Below are 16,349 nucleotides of genomic sequence, written 5' to 3' on the forward strand. Positions count from 1 at the left end.
GCTAGTTCAGGCTCTGCCATTCACTGCTGACCTTAGCAAGTCCCTTTTCCTCCCTGAAGCTGTGTCCCCACTTTTAAACTGGGTGTCTGGGGGTGGATGGTGGGGTGACTCTGGCAGCTAGAGCAATAGTTTTGGGCTCAGTACAAAGAAGACACTTTAAAAAAAACAACAAACAAAAAAAACCAAGGACACACTTTGACGAACATCAGGCTGCATGTAAGGTAGTGAGCTCCCCGTCACCTCTAGTGCACTGTGTAGAATGCCAGAGCAGGAAGGAACCTCCAACAGCCAAGCCTCTCATTTTGAAAGAGACACAGAGTAACACAGACCTAGGAGCTTACAATCCCCTGCCTGCCCGTCTGAGGCCCCGTCCATCACACCACCTGCTGGATGTCCAGAACAATTACCTAGAGCAGTGATGGCGAACCTTTTGAGCCCGGCGTGTCAGCATTTTGAAAAACCCTAACTTAACTCTGGTGCCGTGTCACATAGAGAAATTTTTTGATATTTGCAACCAGAGTAAAACAAAGACTTATATTTTTGATATTTATTTTATATATTTAAATGCCATTTAACAAAGAAAAATCAACCAAAAAAATGAGTTCGGGTGTCAGAGGTTCGCCATCACTGACCTAGAGAGCCTGGGTGAGACATGCCTGGGGTCAGCTATGGGCCTGCTGCCAACTCGCTGTGTACCTTGGCAAAGCGTGCCAACTGCTGCCAGTGCCCCTGCCAGTGGCAGAGGAGAGTGGGTGGATGAACACCACAGCCCCCCACCCCCACTTTGCAGGGACCCCTCCAGGCATACACGGTGCATGGCTTCCCAAAGCTGCTGGCAGGGGCAGGCAGCAGGTGCCGGCGCTGGTGCTGTTTGAGAACACCCTCTGCTGCCTCCTGCCCTTCCTGCCTCACTGCCCGCTCCCCAAGCAGGGCTTCCTGGGATCCCCCCTAAATCAACTCATTGCACTTGAGTCCCTGTGCGGAGTCAATGAGTTAATAAAGCACTCACAATGGCAGTAGGCTTGTTTCAAAAGTAAAAAAAAAAAAGAGCTAAAGAATCTTTACTTATATAAAACTCCACCCCCTCCTGTTTCAGCCTCCTCAGCAAATACAAATATTAGGTTTAAACAATCTTTGGGACACGCGCACACACACATTACTCAGCGTGCGGTCCGGGCCAGCGTGCAGGCGAAAGGTGCCTGGTGCCTGCGTCAGGAACGCCCAGCTCAGCCGGATCTCAGGGCGAAGCTCTCCCTCTGGTCTCTGTGGCTGCCAGCCACGGTGTCTGCGAGGCACAGACCGGCCCCAGGTAGCTGGGTGTGTTTATTCTGGGGACCCCACGCCTACCAGGGCCCCAGCAAACTGTCACTGTGTGGGAATCACCATTTTTCGTGTGCTGCTGGCACCCCCGCTTGACTAAGCGCCCTCCACAGCGCAGATCCTGCTCCTGTCCGCCTAATGGGGCTGTTGAATGGATGGCACCTCTGGGCTGATGACCACGCCTCCGGGACCGGGCTTTCCCCTCCGTCCCCCAAAGCTCCCCAAGCGTCCCCGCTGCTTCGTTAGTTTCTAGGCTCGGCGTCCAGTCCAGTGACATGGCAGCAGCTGGTCCTGGGGCCGGGCAAGACGTGGGCAGCCAGGTGACCAGGTGGACAAGCAGGCCTTGGGCGGCGTGACAGGGGCAGTGCGCGGGGAAGCGTGGACCGATCAAGAGGCCAACAGCTCGCTCACAAGCCCAGGTGCCCGGAGGCTCTGGGGCCCTGCAGGTGGCTCTGTGGGCCCCGCTCCCGTGCCTCCGGCCACGGCCCACGCCGAGCTCTGTCAGTGTTGAGGACAGGGTCCAGCCTCTGTGGCCCGGGGCCCGACAGCCTTACTTCTCGCGGGCTTCTCCGAGCCTCGGCCACGCCAGCCTGGCTGCCCTCCGGGGGGTGGGGGAGGTTTTTCACAGGCAGGGTCCAGGCACACACAGCAACGGGGCGCACACCTAGGACGCACTCATGCCTGTGGGCCCCGTGGAGAGCATGGCCACCATTTGGGGGGCCTGGCTTGAGCTCTGAGCATGGCTGGGGCCAGGCTGGAAGAACAGGGGGGCCTTGCCCTTCTCCGAGACACCCAAGGGTGCCAGGGAGGCCGGAGGGAGGCTGGTCTCCAGCAGAACCCCGCCTGGCAGGGGGCTCCCCAGGGGCTCAGAGCTGCCTCCACAGTGGCAGCCACAGCAGCGGGGGGCCACGCTGTGGGCCTCGCCTCGCTCCTCCTGGCCGTGACACTGCTTCAGGTGGCCGCACAGGTGGCAGGTGAGGGCCGAGTAGACGATGCCGCTGCCCAGGTCGTCCCCGAGGGGGGCCGTGGCCTGCTCCAGGGCGAGCAGGTGCTTCTGGCTGTCCTTTCCCTGTGCCACTGGCTCCAGACCCGGGCACTCCAGGGAGCCGCTGGGGAGGAGCGAGTTCTGAGGGCGGGGAGGTGGCCCCATGTCCAGCCCAAAGGTGAACAGGGGGACAGGGGCAGGCACCCCAGGGCTGCCAGGAGTGAGGCCCTGGAAGGGCCTGTAGGCCCCCTCCCCGCTGCTGGCCTCCACCCCAGGTGGCGCTGGGCACACGGCACTGCTGGCCAGCAGGCTGGAGAGGGCCTTGTACCCGGCTTCTCTGGAAGGGCCGCCCGCCTCGCCGCCCTGGGCGCAGCCCTGCCTCACCGCCTGCGCGAACTGCCGGTAGCCCCCGGGGGCCGAGGCGGGGGCGGCCGCCCTGTGCTGGAGGACGCTCCACCGGAGGCCCTGCTCCCAGGTTTCTGGCTCAGGCTGGAGCGCAGCGGGTGGCTCAGAGGCCTGGGGAGCAGAGAGGACATTGAGGTCCCCGTCCTCCCGGTGTTCGGCCAGCTGCGGGTCTGAGTCCAGCTCTCCAGGACCCGAGGGCGGGCGCAGCAAGCTGCTGAAGCTGCGGTACGCAGGGTTGTCGGTGATGGTGGCTGCGGGCAGCTCTGCGACAGCCAGGCAGGCTGGGCTCTGCGTCCGAGTGGCTGGGGGCGGCTCTGGGTCAGAAGGCTGCCCCCTGCTCCGAAGTGAGGCCTCCTGAGGCGCCTCACCTGGTAACTCAGCCCAAGGCACCTGAGCACTCACACCTGCTGAAGGAGGAAGAAGGCAGGGCTCCCCCGAGCCTGCCGGGCAAAAGCCCCCCTCCGAGCCCCCGAGCAGGTCCAGGAGCAGGCTCTCCGTCATCCGGGCCGCGATGCCCGCCCTGCCCTCCTGGAAGCTGCCGCCGCTGTTCTCAGGCGAGGGGCAGAAGCTCCCTCCATCTTCCTCCACCAGCTCCTCCTCCTCACTCTGCACCGGGGCCTCGAGCAGCTCCACGCACTTCACCACGCTGATGCTCTCCGGCCAGAGGACCGTGCTGCTGACCTCCACGGGGCGCCAGGCTGGTTTCCTAGGGCCCTGGACAGGCCCGCTCCTGGCCGCCGGGGAGGAACCGTCACCCCTTTCCACGCCAGGCTCCAGTAAGCAGGGCAGGAGCTTCGTCAGACACGTCTTCCAGTATCTGCAAGAGCAAAGTGTGGTCAGGGCTCAGTGTCTCCACTTAAAAACTCCTATTCATCCCTCAAAACCCAGCTGGAAGCCACCCTGGACTGATGCCTACTTATTGCAGATGTGCCTCCTGGCTTTACAATCAGTGCTATCAGTCTCCCCCATGCCTGCCCTGGGAGCTTCTGGAAGGCAGGGGCCCTGCCTGCCTTCGGGATGTCTGGAGCTCAGCACATAACCTGGGACCCACTACAAGCTCAGACTATTGAATAAACTAAAGTCTTTGTCAGATGATAGGATTTAAAACACATATTAACACACAGCATAAGGAATGCCCACTCAGGATGGTTGCAGGTCCAGGGCTCCCAGCTGTGCCAGGTCTAAACTTTAGCTACTGCCCTGTGGGAGGCCCCGAGACCCTGAGGGGGCGCTAGGAGGCTAATGTGATGGTGGCATCCTCAGGGTTTGGGATAGTGGTGCTTGCCAACCAGTACGCAATTGCGTCAGCACTTTAACAACGGGCACAGCTGCCCGGGTACTTGGCTCTACAGCCTCGCTCAGGCCAGAGTGCACCCCAAGGGGCTCAGCACCTGCCTGACCCACCAGGGAAATTCAGGGGCCCAGCCAGCAGCCACCTTCCCAGACCGCTCCTCCTCCTGCTACGCCTCGAAGGAACAGGGCTGAATGCCAAGGAAGAGAAGGCAGACATGGAGGGGCGAGAAACCCCACTCTCAAGATGGGGCCCACCACGCCAATCCCCCCGCCTTCCAAATCCACACAGGCCATGACCGAAGTTCATATACATACGGGCACTTGGCTGGTTCCTGGCCCCCGGGCCTCTTCCCCCGCGGTGGCACCTGAAACGCAGAGACAGCCAATGAACAGGGCGGAGAGGCCTCCCGCCAGCCTGGCCACAGCGAGCTCCGTGTTCGCCGTGGGAGGACTGTAGGCCCTGACGTCACCCGGGTCAGAGGTCAGACCAGGCCACTGCCGCTCCTGGAGCCTCAGCCCCTGGGAATGAGTGAGGCCGCCCTAATATTAAGTTGCTGTGGCTGAAAGCAAAAATGGCCACTGTCACCTGCAGCTCCTCCACCCCTTGGACCTGGCCTGGCCTTGGGACTTGCTTTGGGCAACAGAAAGTGGTATAAGTGGCACCGCGCCAACGGCCCAGCCTGCGGAAGGATGAGACGTACGGCTGAGTCACTCCGCACCTGTGCGTGAAGCCGCTGGGGGCAGCCAGCCCAGAGAGCTGCCCTGCCCTGCCCAGCCCAGACCCCCCACCCGACGCCCCTGCTGAGCGCCCTGCAGAAGCAAGAGCTATAGATATGGCTTGTTTCAACCAAGTTTCGGGATAATTCGCTACACAGCAAAAGCTGGCTGATACAGGGACGACGCTGACTCTGTGCAGGGCCCTGTGACACACACCTTACATGTACTGTCCCGGTGAATTCCAAAGGCGGCCTGTTATACAAACACTACGACAACCCACACGAGAAAACCGAGGCTCGGAGAAGGTAAGCCACTCGCTCACACCCCGTCCACTCTGCAGGCGAGTCGCAGAGCCAGGTTCAAAGTCAGCACCACAGACTCCAGAGCCTGCCTGAGGGTCGCTGGAGACCTGAAGGCCCTGCACCCCCTGCCTCCTTCCTGGAGAACCCCAATGAGCTCAGGCAACCCACACGTGGCCATCGCTCAGGGCTGGCCACCCGGCCGGCCCACGGTATCCCCACTCCTTGCAGGTGAAGGTTTAGGAAAGAGCACGTGATGCCACTCAGGCCAACGAGAAAGGAGATTTGCTGGCGCTTTGGCGGCAGTTTCCTGCTCGTAAGAGGAACACACAGGAGCCGTGTCCCCCTCTCCCTGGCCTCTTGGCCTCCTGCCCTGGTACAGGTACCTCCCCAGGAGGTGACATGCAGATGACCTCAGGGGCCAACTCCTCCCAAGGGAGGGAACCCACCCAAGGCTGAAAAGGTGGCTCTGAAAGCCGAGGGGAGGGGGCAGCCTCTGGGCCCCCGATGACCACACTGGGCTGCAGAACCGACCAGCGCTGAGACCTTCCTGACGGCTCAGGTGCCAATCCAAAAGCCAGTGCGTATCTTTAACATCCCAGACGCCTGAATCCCAGCTCCCGATAGGAGCATCCACAGCATCCGGACCAGCCCTCTCCTACCTGAGGCTCCTGGATGACAACAGCCACGAGGGAGCTGTGGGCCGGGCTGGGGATTTGGTCCCACCATTCCTTCTTAATCCTGAAAAAGGAAAGGAAAACACGTTGGTCTCTCTTCCCATAAAAATGATCATATGGCCAGTACTTCCTAGGGGTCAGGACCAGGTTGATTGGTTTTGGATGTCTCACCCTAAGCCCATGGAACAGGTCCTACTGCCAACCCCATTCACAGATGAGCACACTGAGGCTCACAGGGCTGAAGGGACAGCTGGCAGCAGAAGAGCCAGTTCGTGCCCCAGCGTTCTGCTCCCAACTCGCTGCCTCTGTCCTCAGTGGAACGAGCCCAGGGAAGTAGGAGGGACTTAAGCTGCAGAGAATCCGGGGTGTGCCCATCAGCAGTCCCCCACCGAGCAGCTCAGAGTCCGGCCAGGGGAGGCCTGGGAGGCCTGAGAAGCCGAGGAGACCCTGGGGGAAATAGGCTCCTTCCCTCCCCTGGTCGCCTGGAGCCATGGAGTGCCAGCTCTGAGGGAAGGCCCTCAGATTGCCCCTGGATCGGCCTCCGCTGACTCCACTCAGCCAGTCAGCATGTCCGCACTGAGCGCCTACTATGCACCACTCACTGTGCCAGGCCTCGGGGACACAACAGTGAGCAAGACAGACAAAAGCCCAGCCCTCACGTAGCTGACCTTCTAGAAGAGGAGACAGACAGAAATAACTATAGGACATTAATTATGGCATCAAGTGCCATGAGAGAAAATAAAGAAGATAAAGGAATAGAGAGGAATGGAGGGTGTGATCCGGGAAGGCCTCCCTGAGGAGGTGGCCTCTGAGTGGCGACTGAAGGTGGAAGAGGAGCGAGTCATGGCGATGCCAGAGGAAAGGGCTTTCCAGGTAGGGGCACAGCGAGTGCAAAGGCTCGGAAGGAACTTGCTTGGTGCGTTCAAAGAACACCAAGAAGGCTGGAGTGCTGGGCACACTGAGTGGGGCTGGGAGGACAGGCGATGGGGAAACTGAGGCGCAGAGAAGGGGAAAGACCAGCCCACAGTGACTAGGAGGTGTTGGTGACAAGACACGGAGAGGAAAGCTTACAATCCCTGCACACTTACTGTGTGCCCAGCAGAGTGCAGGACACTCGCTCAGTCAATCCTTGGCCATCACTAATCCTCCCATAGTGAGGTAAGACTCATTAGTCCCATTTCAGAGATGGGAGGACTGAGGCTCTGGGACACCCTGTTTCCTGGGAACCAGGCTCCTTCTACCTCCACCCCACTGTGATCCAAGACTTTCTCAGGACTCTTGGGACTGACAAAATACATTCTTGCTATCTCTCAGCCTGCAAAGGAGGAGCCAGCCACACAGCTACCAGCGCCAGGGCCAGAACCTGAGCCCCGGTCTCCTGACTCTGTCAGGGGAATCGGCTAGAATTCCTCGGTCTATTGTCACCTGCCCCCAACTGTCTGGACCATACCCCGGGCAGGATCCGCCTCCCTTTCCCAAGGGAAGGCCCTTTCCAGCTCCACGCTGGCCAGCTCCTTCCTCTAGTCAGGCCTCAGCTCAAATATCCCCTCCTCCCACCGGACACAGCGCCCGGGACACCTGTGCCCTGCGCCCGTTGTTTCCCTCAGCGCTTGGGCTGCTGTGGAAAGCGCTGTGGCTGTTGCAGACCTGACAGCTGTCTCCCACAAGGAGCACAGAGTCCTGCGGGTTTTGTTTCAGCTGTTGCCTCGGTGCCTCGCACGCAGTAGCTGCTCAATAAACATTTATGGTTAAAGGAGGACTGTAAGCTGACAGATGAGCGGAGGGACTCCTGCCCACTCCCACCCAGGGGGCCGGCCCAGGACTCACTTGAGGATGCTGAAGTAGCAGGACAGGCAGACGACCATGATGACGATGCAGGAGATGCCGACGGCAAGTGGGAGGTGCTGCTCCCAGGGCAACTCGTAGTCTGGAGGTGGGAGGGACGCCGTGAGCCCGCATTGCGCTAAGTACAGCCTGGTCCCCATTTCCCAGGGCTGGAGACCGGAGCCGCAGGACAGTGTGTCCCAGACCCCGCATGATCGGGCCACCCCCAAGCCCTCCCGCCTCAGCCCCTGCTGCCCTCCCCTTGCACCCTGAGCCCTCGCCACACGGGCCCCCTCGCTGCCCCCTGCTCCTCCACGCTCAGTGCCAGCTCAGGATCTTGCACTTGCTGCTCTTCCTGAAGCACAGAGGTCAAGGGCAGTGACTCTGGCCCTGGACGACCTGGGTTCAAAGCCTGGCTCTGGCGTATCCTCACTGGTGGCCCGGGACACGTCCCTCACACTCTCAGTGCCTCGGTTTCCTCACCGGTACAATGGGGTTAACAACAGTGCTCACCTCACGGGGAGATGTGAGGGTCATGCGACTCACTGCCCACCGCACTCAGAGCAGTGCCTGCAGGCCCACAGCTGTTATCACCTTCGCACAGCAGGCTCCTTCTCCTCGTCCCTTCACCCTCACCAGCTCCAAACCCACCCCCCCCCCACACACCCTCTCTACCATTGCCCCTCTCATCACTCTGTCCCCTTTCCCAGAGACCGACTGCCCTCTGGGTCTAGATCGATCTGATTTCCTCTTTTCTGTATGTTTATTTTCTGTCCCCCCTCCCCCGAGTGCCAGTTCCAGAAGGCAGGGATTTTGGTCTGCTTTGTTCACCACTGATTTCCCAGTGTCTAGCATGGGGCCACACATAGTAGGAGCTCAGTAAATAGATGTGGCCATAATGAACGTGTCCAGCACACTGTACATGTTCCATGTAAGCCGTTTCTCTCCCTTTTCCTTCCCTTCCCTTCCCTTCCCCAGGCCAATGAGAGAATCAAATCAATTCAACAAAACTTTCCCAAGAACTTCCTGTGTGCCTGGCCCCATTCTGGGCACTGGAGACACAGGCACAGGGTAGATACTACCCACAGAGCTCACAGCCCAGGTGGAGACAGGTGGGTGAAGAGACACACACAGAACAGGTGAGCGATGGAGAGGGACGTGTGGTGGGTGGGGCAGGAGTACCTGCCAAGCCCCACTGTCCCCAGCACTTGGAAGAACCCTTCTTTCAGTGAGTGTTCACCTCCCCCCTCCCCCAGCGCAGACAATGCCTGAGGCAGCCTCCCCTCCCCGACCTCCCCTCTTCTTTGCCTAGTGGCAATGTGCCCACCCTGAGGTTTGGGCCAATCACGATCATCCTAGTCCCCTTTCCAGACATTTGAGTTCCCAGCACTCACTGCAGTTGAGAGAGGCCATGTGACAGTCCTGGCCAATGAGATGCAAGGGGAAGTCTGCTAGGGAAGCTCCTGGGAGGATTTTTTGCTTCCTGATGAAAGAGAGATGCGGGAGTGCATTTGCTCGTGGCAGCCTTTCATTCCCTTTGTCCTGGGGGCCTGAGGATGTGTGCAGCAGCCAACCTGGGGCCATGAGGTGGCAAATTTAAGGATAAAATACTGCCATGCTAAGGATGACAGAGGAAAAGAAGGCAAGGCTCTGGGGCGACATCACTGAGCTGCTGTATGAACCTGGGAATGTGAGCTAATTCAACATTTCTATTACAAAAGCCATGTGATAAAGTTGCAAAGAGTTGTTTTGGGGATGCAGCTACAAGCGAAGGACTACATTTCCCAGGATCCCTTGCAGCTATCTGTGGCCAAGTGGCCAGTTTCACCAATAGAACTTGAGAGGGAGTCGTGTGTCACTTCCAGGCTAAGGCTTTTAAGAAGCAGGTGTGGTCTCCCTGCTCTCCTTCCCCTTTGGTTGGATGCAGACAATGGCAGGGCCCTTAGAGAGCCTTAACTTGGGGTCCACAGACCTCCAACAAGGTTGCAGACAGAATTCAGAGGTCTGGGACTTGGATGGGAAAGAAACGACATTTTATTTTCACTCACTTCTGACACCTCGCATTTCCTCCCATTAGGAATGGAGGGAGCAAACCACGGTGAGAGCATCACCAGTCACTCAGCTGCCGACACAAACCACAGCTGTTCTCCTACACATTGCGGCTGCCAGATCACAAAATGTCACCTATCTCATCCGCTTTCCAGTGACAGCATTTATAGAACTGCCCTCGCTCCTGTTTCTAATGTGTTAACAGAGGAGCATATATTCCCAGATAACAAGTATATTTAAGATATTTTTTTATAATTGCATAAAATTAGTTCCCCTGTAATCCTGTTACTTTATTTATACCTTTAAGAACATTATTCTGAATGGGTCCTCAGGCCTCCCTGACCGCCAAAGGGTCCATGACACAAAAGGTCAATCATCTCTGTCCTGAGAGATGGAGCCGCGGGAGGAAGACCGCCCACAGACCGGCACAGCTCACGTTGGACTGTTACTCAGCGAGAAGCACCTTTCCACGTGTGAAAGCTCGGACCGCGCGGGCACCTGTCACTGCAGCCTCGCCCGCCCGCTGGGCCAGGGCGCCATGACCGTCCTTCCTCTGTTACCTGCCGTGGCGGCGTCCTCGGACGGAGACCCAGATGCTCGGCCAGGGCCAGTGTCTGGGCACAGCGTGAGGTGGGGGGGATTCTAACTGCTCAGCACTCACCACGGATACTCACCGTGAAGCCACTGGACGCGGGGGCTCCACTCGCTCCACAGGCTGTTGTAGTCCGGGGCCCAGGCCCGCACCCGCGCGCTGTAGAGGGCCCCGGGCCTCAGGGTGCTGGCTGGGACACGGAGGGTGCGCTCCATGTAGGTCACATTGCTGACGAGGAACTGGGGGGGAAGGAAGACATCACTGCACAGCTGGGGGCGGCGGGACCACTCGCACTCGGGCTGCTGTCCGCGGCTGACCCCACCGTGAGTAAGAGCCAGCAGCCTGGTGTTCGGTCATTCCTCCAGCCCAGGCATTGTTTGGCCCCTCCGTAGCTGTGACCGGACTCGAGGGAGAGGGGTCAGGAAACTGGCCCCCAATACCCTCACTGACCAGCCCTCTGACATGACTGGGGCGAGTCAATGAACCTTTCTGAGTTTTAGTTTCCTCATCTGTAAGTTGAGGGCAAGGGTCCCTACTGTCACTTTCGGGCTGTGTGACCTTAGGTTAGTGACAGAACCTCTCTGGTCCTCGATGTCCTCTTCTGCAATGAGGATAATAAACGTGCCTGCCTCCCAGGGTGGCTGTGAGGAGTAAATGGGTTGATGCAGGGACGCGCTTAGGACAGGGCCTGGCATGCAGGGAGCAGGATGATCTTTCCGAAGCACAGACAGAGTCAGGGAGCCCCTCACTCCCTCATGGGCTCTCTAGAGCCTCACAGTCCAGCCCAGTCACATGGCTCCAATCTCAGCCCCGCCTACCAGGCCAGTCACATGGCCCCGAATCTCAGCCCCACCTGTCAGCCCAGTCACATGGCCCTGAACCTCAGCCCCGCCCACCCAGCCCCAACTGGGAAGACTCCCAGGATCTGTAGCTAAGTGGACAAGGTAAGATGAGATTAGTAGGTGTTGTCTGCTGCTTGTTGTGTTAAAAAAAATGGTGTTGGACAGACTGAGGGCCCCAGGATCGCCCCCTTGTATCTTGCCCTTGTGCGGTCCCTCCTCTTGAGTGTGGGCAGGACTGTGACTTGTTTCTCACCGACAGGACGTACAAAGGTGATGGGTGTGTGGGACCGCACGTGTGTGATTACATCCTATGAGACTGTCATTCCGACTCCCTGGGACGCCCTCTCTCCCCCTGGCTGGCTGGGAGAAGGCCATGAGGGAAGAACGGAGGGTGGCCTCTTGCCAAGGACCAGCAAGGACCTGAGGCCCTCGGCCCAACAGCCCACAGCACACGGATGCTGCCAACATCACAGGAGCCTGGGAGCCATCCCTCCCTGTGAGCCTCAGGCGAGACCGCAGCCCTGGCCACGCCTGCCTTGACCAGTCAGCGTCGGGAGGGAGACGATGCTGAGTGAGGGTCTCGCGGTGGGACTCGGTCATCTGAGAGTTCCCGAAATCTCAGTGTCCCTCCCGGCCCCTGGGACACCCAGCTGTGCCCAGAGCCTCCTTTACCGGGAGGAGCAGGGCCCACAAATCACGTCCCCTTTCTGCGTGCTGGGCACCAGGAAGGGGTGGAGGGACAGAGCTGGGACTCTAGGTCCCGGGGCTGCTGTCAGCCGGGCTCCTCTCTGCCCCCCACCCTGGGGCGGGGTCTCCGCTCCCCGAGTCCCAGGAGCTGGTGCAGAACCCCCACAGTGCCCACTCACCTCCGTGGGGTCGTTGTCATTTGAAATGTTGACCAGGTAGAAGAGTTCAGAGTGCAGGAGACTCTCAGGTGGGTACGGGTCGCTCCAGGTCAGCTGCCACGTGTGGGAGTCGGTGGCGTTAACCGTGAGGTTTCCGGGGGCCCTGGGTTTCACTGGGGAGAAGCGGGGCCTGGTGAGGGCTTGTGGGCCCTCGGAACCCGGGCCATTGAGGCTCTCAGTCAACACCACCTCCGCACACATTTGTAAGGCACCACGCAGATTCAGTCATAACAGTTGCAATCCTAGCACTCATTCTAGCGTCGCTCCACTTCTACCTGGAGCCACAGGGAACCCAAAACGGAACCCAAACTTCAGTGTTTGTACTTTTGTCCTTCATACTTTTTCTTTATTTTGATTCATGTGTTTAAACTTAGTCTCTTTTTAAGCAATCATATCAGTGAGATCACAAGTATATAAGATGCATTAAAGTCAATATACACGTGTGAGAATTATTTTAACTCACGGGTTTGTTCATGGGTCAATTCATGAGCAGGCCCCTCAGGAACTGCTGATGGAACAGTGGAGGCTGCGAGAGACTGCCTGTGCTGCTCAGTAGCTGGGTGACTGAGGCAGGTTACTTGCCTTCTCACTACTACAGTTTATTCAATTGCAAAATGGGGATAGGAACTCTCTTTTGGAAACGGAGGCTCAGAGAGGTAATGTGACTTGCCCAAGGCCACACAACAATAAATGGTGTTTTAAACTCCCGTCACTACCCCCAGCCAGCTCCTGAGGAATGCCTGCAGGGGCCCCGGGCAGCAGTATAAAGTCAGCCTTCCATGTAGACCAAGCATGTCAAACTCAAAGGCTAACACGGGCCAAATAAATGAGGCATGCAGCCCGTGGCTGCGAGTTTGACATGCTTGGTCCGGACTGTGTGAAGCAGGGGCAGCTGAGCAGTTGAGGGAGGGTGGAGGACGGTTCCCAGCTCAGTTTCTGGTCTGCAGCAAGCACGCCTTCCACCAAGCAGCCTGCTCAACACCCAGTCAGGGCACTCACATTCGGGGGGTTGAGATGTCTGAGCTGCAGGGGCCTGGTGCTGCGGAGCCCAACCCATTTCAAAGAGGGGAGGACTAAGGCCCAGACAGGGCAAGAACCCCATCGAGTTTAAGGAAAGGCTGCTTGGGCCCCTCCCCCAGTTGGAGCCTGCCTGGCCCACCCAGGGCCGGGGCTTAGAACACCCCCCCTGCCCCGCCCCACTCACCATGCTCGCTGGGCCTGAAGGAGCCACTCCACAGCCACTGCTCCCCAGCCCACAGGTCCAGCTGGTAGGTGTCCCCACTGACTATGATGTCCACCAGCATGTCGCACCGGCACACGGCGCTCTCTCCATTCACAGGGACACACGTGTGGTTTCTGCGGACACGGGCTGTGTTAGGCTGGTCGTGCACGTATGGGTGTCCCCCGTACGTGCCTTAAGGAACCACATGCTCTTTCAGTTCCTGGTCACCTGCCTCAAGGACCAGGTCAGGGGACTGGGAAGCAGAGCGGCCAGAGTGCGTGGTGGGGACAGTGGGCTAGGACAGCCTTCCCTGCTGCCACAGCCCCTCACCACACCACACCCCTCGGTCCCAGGGCTCAGCTCGTCCCCGAAGGCCGGTGAAAGGGAAGACCGCAGCATTGAAGAATCTGTAACAGCACGTGCGTGTGCTAGCATACCTCGGGGGGCAGCCTCTCCCGTGCAGGGCACTGCGGCACACGCCCTGCCACCACACGTCATCCTAACGTGCTGCCCCAAACAGCCAACCCGTGTCTCGTCCAGGGGGGGGCAAACATTTTCTGTAAAGGGCCAGACTCTGAGAGCCAGACAATTTCTGTCCCCACTACACACCCTGCCTGCCGGTCAAGCACAGAAGCAGCCATAGGCAACACGTGAACGAATGGGCGTGGCCATGTGCCAACTTACAAAACAGGTGGTGGCCCAGTGTTGCCCAGGGTTCCATCTCCGGTCTAAGCCGATGTACTGCGCACGGGAGCACAGTGCGCCCACCTTCGCGCATCGTGGAACACCACCTGTCATGCACCCACATGCTGCTGCGCCGCGGGGCCTGACTGCGAGCCTGTGTACCTGACTGTGTCCTGGGCACCCCGTGATGGCTCCCCGTGTACAGGGACTGTCCCAGTGAATCACGGGAACATGCCCCTCACGTTCCATGCTGAACTCCACACTGTGCCCCAACGATGGTCATGCCCGTGGTCTCTGAGTGTGGTCTGGGGACCCATAGGCCAGACCATCTGCCGCTTAACTCTCTCTCACACACGTACCAAGGAGTTTTCTAGAGGTCATGTGGCGTGTTATGGTGTCATGGCTCTGGTGGCTTGTGTGCGGTTGTGTTTAAATGTCCTGGTGTAATTCCTAACAGGGTAAAGAGCGATCGCTATAGGCCAACTGCACAAACGCTTTTGCGGTCCTCGCTAATTTTAAGCATGCTAGAGTCCTGAGAACCGCTGGTCTGGTCCAATATTCCACCCACATCCACATGCTGCGGGCCTGGGTGCGTGTGCTCGGAGCGTCATGACACACCCACTGTATCACACCCTGCGCCCCGGCGCCCCAGCTCCAACCCCGGGCCCAGTAGGAACCGCAGGGAACTGCATTCGGCACCCGGCACTCCGCCGGGACCAGGCGAACTCAGGCCAACCTCCCGGCCCCCCCCCCCCCCTCCCCCGGGCACAGGCTTACTCGGAGTTCGGAAAATCCAGCTGGTAGGTGAGGCGGAGCTCGGCGCTGCAGTTGGTGGGGCCGCCCATCCTCCACGCACAGGTGGAGGTGCTGAGGTAGTCGGAGAAGCAGGTGGGCTGATCCCGGACCTGAACACTCCCTGGGGAGACACAGGAGCGCTCTGAGCAGCCACAGCCCAACAGGCAAGAGGGCCACGGGCCACCGGGAAGGTCGGAAACCAGCCCGAACAGGACCAAGGGGCCCAGCACAAAGCAAGGGAACCACTGCCCCGGACCGCTCATTGTGCCGTTTTCAGAGCCTCCTGCTGCACTGAGGCGATCCTGGAGCTGAGGAAGGGCCCTGGGGTGCGGGCCCACTGAGGGGACACCCCAATGACCTTTGTGTGCTGCAGCTCGCCTACTTGCTTTTGGCCAAATTAAAGGGAAACACGTGGCGGTGTGAGGAGGGCGACCCGCCAGCAGCACCTGCTCTGCAGCGCGTGCGGAGGTGGTTGTCCCTGCGCCACTCCAGCCCCACCCCTCCACCCCGCTGAGCTCAGGAGGCTGATCCCCACGGTCTGTCACCCAGGGGCCCTTGGCCTCTGGCTCCTTGTTGGGTTTGGCCAATATCGAAGGGCAGGATGAGAGGGTGGGGTGCTTTGTCCAGCCGGTCAGTGGCAGAGCTGGCTTTGAACCCGCCTTACTGCGGCGCCTCCTCCCTGGCCTCCCGGCCTCCACCCTCGTGCTTACAGACAAAGGGATCCCTTTCAGTGTCACAGGTCATGTGGTTCCTGTGCTCAAACCCTGCCCGGTCCTTTCTGACTTGGCCACCTGCCTCCCGGCCCCACCCCAGCCTCCTCTGGTTCTTCCAGCTCTCCAGGCAGGCGCTGGGCTCCGGCCTCCACTGAGGTCCGCCCGCAGGTATCTGCACGCTCCCCCTCCTTCAAGTCTTTGCTTGAGCGCCTGTCACTCAGGAGGACCTCCCTGAGCACGTGCTTTAAATTGCAGTCCTCCACTTGACCCCGCTGTCCCCAGCCCTCCCTGCTCTGCCCTCTACCGTCTTTCCCACCACCTCTGACAATCTAGAATTAGCTTACAATTAGGGCCATCTGTCATCGGCTGTCTCCTCCCACTACAGCGAAATCTCTAAGGCAGTGGTTCTCAACCTTGGCTGCACATTAGAATCACCTGGGAATCTTCTTAAAAATCCTGATTTCTGGGCCTCATCCTCCGGAAATTCTGTTTCTTTGTTATGGGGTGGGCTAGGGATCTTTGTTTTGTTTACTGATTGAGCCTGGCAGGTAGACAGTCCATACATGTTGAATGAATGAATGAATGAATGAATGAATGAGAGGTAGTGACTTACCAGAGCCTGCTGCCCACACCAGGATCAGGCAGCTCACAGGGAACGTGAGCCCAGAGCCAAGCCACCCCATCGGGAGGTCCTAAGGCACCTGCTGAGAGAAGGTGAGCCAGGTGAGTGCTGACTCGTGGTCCCACCACCCCAATCATCCTGCGTGCAGCCTTCAGAACTCACCTCACTCCGACACGACTGCCCCCCACCCTGGCCATTGTGTGTTGGCAACAGCTAGCCCTCCCTGTTCATCAGAGATCTGTTCATATCATGAAACTCAACCCAGGTGCACAAAGCCCCGCGTGAGAGCCAGGAACACCTGTCCCGAGAGATGCTTCTTGAAAAAAATCCCTAAGTTTGAGCATCCTCAGGCGTTTGGAAGTTCACAATGCACATGTGCACGTAAAGGTTCTGATAAGTCCTGCA

General features: G+C 59.0%; 1 protein-coding gene across 5 annotated transcripts in view; it reads right to left on the reverse strand.

Moving 5' to 3' along the window:
* Positions 1-1,022: 1,022 nt before the first annotated feature.
* LOC118656213 (interleukin-4 receptor subunit alpha-like) overlaps positions 1,023-16,349 on the reverse strand; it is a 35,172-nt gene continuing 19,845 nt past the window's right edge. For 2 of the 5 annotated variants that reach the window (XM_036309202.1, XM_036309204.1), the window contains 10 exons: positions 15,936-16,026; positions 14,592-14,730; positions 13,113-13,264; positions 11,870-12,021; positions 10,244-10,400; positions 8,915-9,094; positions 7,524-7,623; positions 5,682-5,760; positions 4,319-4,368; positions 1,023-3,527 (listed from right to left, as the gene is read on the reverse strand). In XM_036309202.1, the coding sequence (XP_036165095.1) occupies positions 1,985-3,527; positions 4,319-4,368; positions 5,682-5,760; positions 7,524-7,623; positions 8,915-9,094; positions 10,244-10,400; positions 11,870-12,021; positions 13,113-13,264; positions 14,592-14,730; positions 15,936-16,005 (2,622 nt within the window). In that variant the 5' untranslated portion in view covers positions 16,006-16,026 and the 3' untranslated portion in view covers positions 1,023-1,984. The remainder of the gene's footprint in view (positions 3,528-4,318; positions 4,369-5,681; positions 5,761-7,523; positions 7,624-8,914; positions 9,095-10,243; positions 10,401-11,869; positions 12,022-13,112; positions 13,265-14,591; positions 14,731-15,935; positions 16,027-16,349) is intronic. The other 3 variants (XM_036309203.1, XM_036309205.1, XM_036309206.1) reach the window with 2 other exon arrangements.

The sequence above is a fragment of the Myotis myotis genome, unplaced genomic scaffold (assembly GCF_014108235.1).
Source record: "Myotis myotis isolate mMyoMyo1 unplaced genomic scaffold, mMyoMyo1.p scaffold_m19_p_5, whole genome shotgun sequence".
Classification (NCBI taxonomy): domain Eukaryota; kingdom Metazoa; phylum Chordata; class Mammalia; order Chiroptera; family Vespertilionidae; genus Myotis; species Myotis myotis.